Genomic DNA, 7,400 nt, shown 5'->3' with positions numbered 1-7,400 from the left:
CACTCGGGAGTTTCAGGGGAGGCATGCAGGTCCCAGAAATCGGAGGGTTGTGACCAGTCACTTGTCACTATAAATAGTTGTCACAGGGACAAGGAGAGCTTGGTATGCTTTTGAATCGTAGACCTCAGCTGGTGCAAGGTTTTCTCTATAGTGTACTCAACTCCTGGAGGTGGGCAGCCCTGCTGGGAATGTGGCCTCTGTCTCTGCTCAGGTGGGGAGAAGCCAGGGCCTCTGAGTTGGCACTGTGCACAACACTGTCAGTAGGCCTGGTGACCTGGCTCTCTGGGCACCACCACTGATAATCTGTGGCCTGCAGGCAGTTGCCGTGGCTTCCTCCCCTAAACCACCTTAAGGCAACAGGAAGGAGTAGGGGTGGGGCAGGGACACCACTCAGGAATTCCAGTGTCATTCCCCTCCTCCGCCAGTAAGATAGGTCTGGTGGGGTGACACCTGGGACTCAGTCCTACTGTAGAACCTTTATGCCAAGAGGTTGGGGACAATCTGCCCCCAAATGTGTCTCCCACCTCAGTCACTAGCCCAGATCACCTTTCTAGGTGACCCAGTTCTCACACTGGAGACTCTTCCCCTGAGGGCCAGGAATCTGTCTTGGATAGAGATCAGTCTGGAAAATACATCCTTAGGGTGGTCCTTACCAAAGGCCAACCAGATTCCTCAGTGGATCCTCAGTGGATCCTGCCCACAAACCTTACACCACTGTTCCTAACCAAGGGTCATGGGGAAAGTCCTGTGCCTTCTAAATTGCATACTGCCCTCCCCTAACCAAGGGACAAGAGGATGGGGGGGAAATTGGCATGGACCCCCAGTCTCTTCCAGGCATCCATCAGACTTCCCTTGCCAGCAGTGGGCCCAGATACAGCCAGAGGCCACCCCCCAAATTCAGTCTTTTATTTCAGTCAACTCAGATTCTTCAGGCACCCTGCCCCTTTGTCTCTCATCTAGCCTTCAGCCAAAAGGGTGGGGTGGGTGGAAGAGAAGAAGCCCAGTCAAGGGCAATGCAGCCTGGCTGTCACCTCCCTGTGGCTGTGACAGTGGGGAGGCACTATTACAGCAGGCCAGTAAGGGGCAGACACCTGCCCCCAGGACAAGGAATGGATCAGAAAGAGATCAAAGGAAGTAAGGAAACTTGGGGGGGAGGGAGTAGGAGAACCCCCTAAGTTTTGGTCCCAGAGGAAAAGGTAAGCTAGTTTGGTCCAGTTTGGAAAGATATGAAAAAAAAGGAATGTATCAGTTAGCACAGGGAAGAAGTGGGCATGCCCAGAGGGATGGGCCAGGCCAGGCCAGGCCAACACCCCAGCTGGAGGGTGGGGGGGTTAGAGAACTGGGGCTCTGAGAATGTCACTGCTGAATAGATATCTATATATTATATTCAGGGGTGGGGTGGGCTGTGGGATCAGAGGATCTGACGTGGCATCCCATAGCCTGTCATGCCAGCCTGAGATGCCCCGCGGTTCGTGCCCATCTGTAAGCCGATCACATTCTTGCCCTCCTGTAGCTGGTTATCAGAGAAGTTCCGGGGGTTCTCCTTGGATTTCCTGGGTAGAAAGGAAGTCATTCGTAGGTCAAAGAGCATCCCAGGAATGTCCCCCTGGACAGAACATAGCCATGGCACAAGCTCTGCTTGATAGTTCCTCCCATGAAGCACCCTCCATGTCCCCCAAAGGGACAGTCCCGCTGGCCTGGGAGAGAACTGAGGACTCCGCAACGGGATGGTGCTTTTGCAAAGGGCACCACTTGTTTCTTGGGGACAGGGCCAGCTGCTCAGGAATACTCACTTAGGAAACCAGTTGGGGTCCCCAGAGAAGAGCCCATCATCCCGGGCCACTGCCAGCCCCCCTAGGTTCATCAGTGTCCGCTGAACGCAGGCCATGTTCTTGCCTGGAAGGAGAGGAGAGGCAGCCTCATTGGGGAGACCACCAAGCCAACAGGCCTGGCTCTTAACACATTCGCTCTTTGTTCCCAAACCCTGGCCCATGCCAACCCCCAAAACATACATGCACACAGATACATACCCGACACAAATGCACATATACCATGAACACAATCCCCATACTTCCTATCCCAACACAAGTATACCAGGCACACACACACACTCCCATCCCCAGAATCCCACCCCTTGCCAGCTCAGCTACCCACCTTCCCAGAGGTCCACAGTCTGGAAGATATCAGTGGTGTTGATGCCGTAGTGCTCGGCCGCCTGTAGGAACTGAGAGATCTGCTCCATCTGCCTGAAGGCCATGGTGGAGGCCTGGATCTTCTTCACAGGAGCCTGCCCCTCAGGGTACAGTGAGTTGATGAGCTCACAGAGCACCTAGGACAACAGGTATGGGAGGTGAGTCCCCGCCCCTCTACCTGGAGGGCCCAGCTGTCCAGTTTCTGGCCCACGGCATCATCATACTGCCCTGTGTCACCAACGGCACTCCTGCCACTGCATCTCCCTTGAGTTCCAGGGCCTGGGAACACAGCTTCCCTTGTGGGGCCACAAGCTTATCCCCGGAGGCCCCAGTCCCTTCTGCAGGTACCGCGTGTCCAGCCTCCAGACCCCCCCTCTGCTCTCTGTGGTTCTAGCTGGGCTGCTCTCACCGTGCCGTCCTTGAGCCAGTTCTGGAAGTTCTCTCGCCCAGGCTGGGGCCGGCCCACATCCTTACGGCACTGAGTGGTGATCCACTGGATCAGGATCTGCTCCAGATCCACATCGTACTGCTTCTCAATCTTCTGCTGCACTTCTCGACTCAGGCCATAGGAAGGTCCTCGGTTGGCCATTGTGATAGGTAGTAGTGGCACTGGGGAGAGGACATAGCCAGGCCCAAGATCAGCACTGCTGGGGGCTGGGGGAGGTTCTATCTGCAGTATCTCCAGAGTCTTGATGGTGGGGATGGGGCATCTCTGGGTGCCCCTACCCCTATGACAGCAGGCCTGTGGATTACTGCAAGCTTCCTGTGAGATTTCACCTGAATGGTCTCAAAGCCAAAATAAAACACAAAACCCATTGGTGCAGAAAGTGGGGTAAATGGGGGCTAAGGGTATGGGTTCATCCTCATTTGGGGTGACTTGTATTAGTCTTTTTTTTTTACAGCCCCGAACAAGAAGGAAGAACATGTAGCAGTGCTAAGACCTATGCCAGAGCCCAATGGAGTCACCAGCTTTAACTGAGCACCTACTATGTGTGCTGGGGGTGGTGGAAGAGACAGAAATCCTGGGCTCTACAGATACTCCCAGTGCCACAGAAACAAGATGAAGCATTGTGGTAGTGGAGGCATTGGGGTGGCGGCTGGGTGGTGGTGCATCTGGTTGAGGGTACACATTACCATGCACAAGGACCTGGGTTCAAGCCTCCAGTACCTACTTGTAAGGGAGGGAATGCTCCCCATGCAGTAAAGCAAAATTGTAGGTCTCTGTCTCTCTTCTATCTCTCCTTTCCCTCACTAGGGAGGCCTCGCTTCATCGGATCTTGCACTCTCAAGTGTTAAGCAGGGGATTTCTAGAACTCAGGAGGCATTCCAGAAGCCCCAGGAAGAAGAGGGGGAAACCCACAAGGAGGCTTCCCACCTCTGTTGGGGATGGGACAGTCTAAAAGGAACTGGTTGGGTCCTGACCCCAAGCCAGAGTGGGTGGCTCCCTCTGAAAGCAGCCTGCTCCACCTCCAGGGCCACTGAAGGCCACTGATTGGGGGAGGGAGGCAACCAGAAGCAGGAAAAGGATAAGCCAGCCCCTCCCTACTTCCCACAACCCTCCCTCCCCAGGGCACCTGGGCCGTGGATGTGCGGAAAGGGTTGGCTCATTCTGGCCACAATCTGGCTCCAGGCCAGGAAGACTAAGAGATGAAGTCACTCTGGTTCCTGTCCCACATACCAGGTCAAGAGCACCCCTCCATGTGTTAGGCCCAGAAGGGCAGCCCCTTAAATCCTCATACCAGACAGCCCCTTGCTGCTCAAGCTTCTCCAGCCACATGTCTGCCACAGAACACCCACAAATCAGTTATTCTCAAACCTCCTGAAGAGCACCCAGCCCTTCCCAGCCTCTCTCTAGGAGGAGTCACCCCACAGTCAATGGGGGCTTGGGAGGCATCTCCACGGGGCCAAGTGGCCCAAGGTACAGGGAAGAAAGGGCAGGAGAATGATTAACCAGGATGCAGGACTAGGAGGGAGGACAGAGCCAACCCTGACCCTCCGGGTATCCCCATGCCCCCCAAACCCATGTCTGGCACAGGGTGGACTGGGAGGGTAGGTCCACACTTGGGCCTGGTCACAGCTGGCAGTCACAGCCTCCAGCTGCAGGGTCTCAACTACACTCCAAGCTGCAGGCCTCCAGAGGGAGGCGGCTGAGCACCAATCGGAGCTCTGGAAGCTCAGGGCGGTGGCCTGGCCAGGAAGCCACAGTTGTTGCTCACCCCACCCCCCACTGCTGCAGCTGGGTGGCCCACACGAGGATGGAGCCCTCCTTCTGTCAAGAGTAAGGGACCACATCAGGTCTGGGCTGGGGGGAATGCCCAGGGCTGGGAACCCCAAAGAATGAGTGCAGCAGAACCATTTGGGGGAGGCATGTCTCCAGCAAGCTGAACTGTCTGGGGCGGTGGGGACAGCACTGGGGCTTATAACAGTGACCCTCAGTCCCTCCCAGACCCCAGGTCCGAAGTTTCATCCACCAGGCCTGAGGAAAAGCAGACAATGGAAGGGGGTGAGGGTGGGGCTGTGGGTTCCAGAGCTGCTTAGGTAGGGAGGACAATGGGACTCTCCATTCAAACACAGGTGGGGCACAGGGCAACTCCCTAGTTCCCAAGGAAGTGAAGCCTCTTCTTGGGGGGGGGGGGGGTTGCGGCACTAGGGGTCAGAAGCAGCAGGGCTAGGAGACCTTGGCTGAGCAAGCAGCCCCTCACCCTGGAGATTGCTAGGAGAAAGCTGAAGCTACAAACAGGAAGCCACAGGCTGAGGAGGAAGGGGTGAGGTGGGGGCCGTTGCCATGGCTTCTGTGTACCAAATAAGGGATACACAGGGCAGGCTGGGGGTGAGAGGGTGAAACACCCATTCAGCAGTTGAGCTGGGGCTGAGCAGCTTGGAGCCTTGGGAAGTGGGGGGCAGTCAGGGCATCATTATCAGGTGCTAGAGGGCCCAAGGGGGAGGAGGGAATTTGGAGCAGAAGTTAAATTGAGATTTGGGGTCCAGAAATTAAATTTCCGGAAATAGCTGGGGACAAGCAAAGCCCTGGAGAGGGAAGGTATGTACTGATCCCCAGGGTCCACACTAGAAGCCCCCAGGGGCAGGGGGTGGGTCAAGGCTGCGGGCTAGCCAGCGGTTTGCCGCGAAGCAGGGGTTGCAGCTGGACAAAGCCTGTTAGTAGGCTCGGAATCGCAGGGCCACCCCACCACACCCAACCCCACCCAGTGTCTGCAATGAGGGCCTCCTGGTGCGATGGGAACCAGACAGGATGGGAGGGGTAGGGCTGTGGGGAGCTGTCCCCCAGGCTGGTGCTCAGCAGCAGAGGATTGGGGAACCTCAGGAGCTACAGGTCCCCACGCTGCCATCGCTCTTCCCGGCTGCCCCCCCCCCAGCACCCGGGCCTGGGGCACAGTCCACTTCTTGTCCACTGCCCGCCCCCGGCCACACCCTGGGCCGTTACAGGGGAATGAGTCACCGCGGCGTGAAGCAGGGGGGTAGGCAGACTGCCCAGCCAGGGCCCCCGTCGGCTTTCCCAGCAGCAGGGGGCACCCGCCAAGGCAGCGAATGGCGGGGTGGGGGTGGGGGTCTGGAGAGCCTCTGCACCCCCATTACCAGCAGGGCGCCCCAGGGCTGCAGCCCCCCCAAGCCGGAGTCGGAGTTAGGGGGCGCCCCTGAGGGCGACAGGAGTTGCAACTCCCTCCTGAGCTGCGCACGACAAAGCCAGTGGGCCACCCGTGCACGGATCCCCTGGCCGAGCCCCGTCACCCCGAGTGCCCAGGAAGTGCAGGCAGGGGCAGAAAGGTCGGCCCGGGGGGCTCGGGAGCAGGCGGCACCGCACGTGGCCGGGAAACCAGGTAGAGCCGCGGCCACAGCTTAGTGCGCGGCCCTGGGGAGAGCAGCCCGTGTCAGCGCCCCGGCCTCCCCGCTGGGCCCCGATGCGGGGCGCAGCCCCCCAGAGCCTCGAGGCACAGGCGCCTTATCGGTGCCCGCCTGCTCAGCGCCCAGCTATGCCCGGCAAGGACCCGAACCGTCGCAGGGGGCTGAACACTGTGGCCCAAGCGACCCTGGCCTCGCAGCCCCCAGCCTCACCCACTGCACCCCACCCCCGGCCAGCGGGCAGCCACCCCTCGCCCCTCCTCCGGCTCACCGTGCTCGGGCTACAGGAGCTGCGCGACCAGGCTGGGGTAGCGCGAGTGGAGCAGGAGTGGAGCACCCGGCGGGGGATTTTTCTGTGAGTTCCCGCCTTGGACAGGGCGGACCCAGGGCGGGGCGAAGCGCACACAGTTTAAAGAAGACGCGAGGAGAGTCCCTGGGAAGGGGTGGGGACGTAGTTTGCCAGAGCTCGGTGTCCTGGGGAGGTGGTGTCTGCTCCTTCCTGAGCCCTTGGCTTTATGCGCCAAGATGGAACTGATGGGTTCCGGGCAGGACTGCAGGGCTAGGGGCACAGTCGGAATCTTTTGGCTTAAAAGGGACGCGTAGGTAAACGGAGACACAGGAAGAAACGTTCTCCAGCGTCGCCACCACCAAAAGACTAGGGTGTGACCCTACTGGCGTTTGCAGGCCAGGACAGCACCCACACGTGGGATTACTCGCCACCCATTTCAAGTCTGGGCAGGAACCAAGTGAGGTCACTCCTTGCCCAGGGCCAGTACTTGGGAGCGGGCTGAGACCTGACCTTTCTCCCTCTGTGACCCTGCTGGATCAGAAGAGGGAGGCTGGAGGGGGTGGAGGGGGCTCTGGGTTGGGAGCCCACCAGTGAGATTCCAGCCTTCTATTATACTGCCTGGCCTGGTCTTGTGGGCACCAACTCCCAGCCCCTGCCCACCTTCCTATTCTCTCCAGTTCTGTCAGGGACGTTTCCATGAGGAGGGGGATTCTGTCCTCTGCAGCCCCAATCTTTGTCTGGACTTCCCCACCAATATAGCTTGTTCACCTGCTTCCCCTTTCTGTCCAATCCCTCACTTCACCTACTCCAGCCACTACCCACCCCCCAGCCCCCTACTATGAGTTACTAAGGTGCTCTGTGCTCCTGTTCACCTCTTGAAAATAGGACCGAGTGGCATGCCCATGGAATTGTAAAGTCAGTGACTTGAGAGGGAGAGGCCAGCACACAATGATCCAGCCCTGGGCCACCATCATAACCGGCACTGCTTTATCTCCAAACTCATCTGTCTCGGTTTCCTGAGTGTCTACCTCAATGACTGGAAAGACAGAACTCCCCAAGGG

General features: G+C 58.4%; 1 protein-coding gene across 1 annotated transcript; it reads right to left on the bottom strand.

Moving 5' to 3' along the window:
- Nucleotides 1-891: 891 nt before the first annotated feature.
- On the bottom strand, nt 892-6,479 carry TAGLN2 (transgelin 2). The gene is made up of 5 exons (XM_007530548.3): nt 6,322-6,479; nt 2,602-2,801; nt 2,155-2,329; nt 1,794-1,896; nt 892-1,553 (listed from the first exon to the last, which is right to left on the bottom strand). The coding sequence occupies exons 2-5, from the start codon at nt 2,779-2,781 to the stop codon at nt 1,412-1,414; spliced, it is 600 nt and encodes a 199-aa protein (XP_007530610.1). The 5' UTR covers nt 2,782-2,801; nt 6,322-6,479; the 3' UTR covers nt 892-1,411.
- Nucleotides 6,480-7,400: the final 921 nt, after the last annotated feature.

This window comes from Erinaceus europaeus, chromosome 9 (genome assembly GCF_950295315.1).
Source record: "Erinaceus europaeus chromosome 9, mEriEur2.1, whole genome shotgun sequence".
Lineage (NCBI taxonomy): Eukaryota > Metazoa > Chordata > Mammalia > Eulipotyphla > Erinaceidae > Erinaceus > Erinaceus europaeus.
The sequence above is the reverse complement of the archived record's forward strand: the minus strand, read 5'-3'. Positions and strand labels throughout refer to the sequence as shown.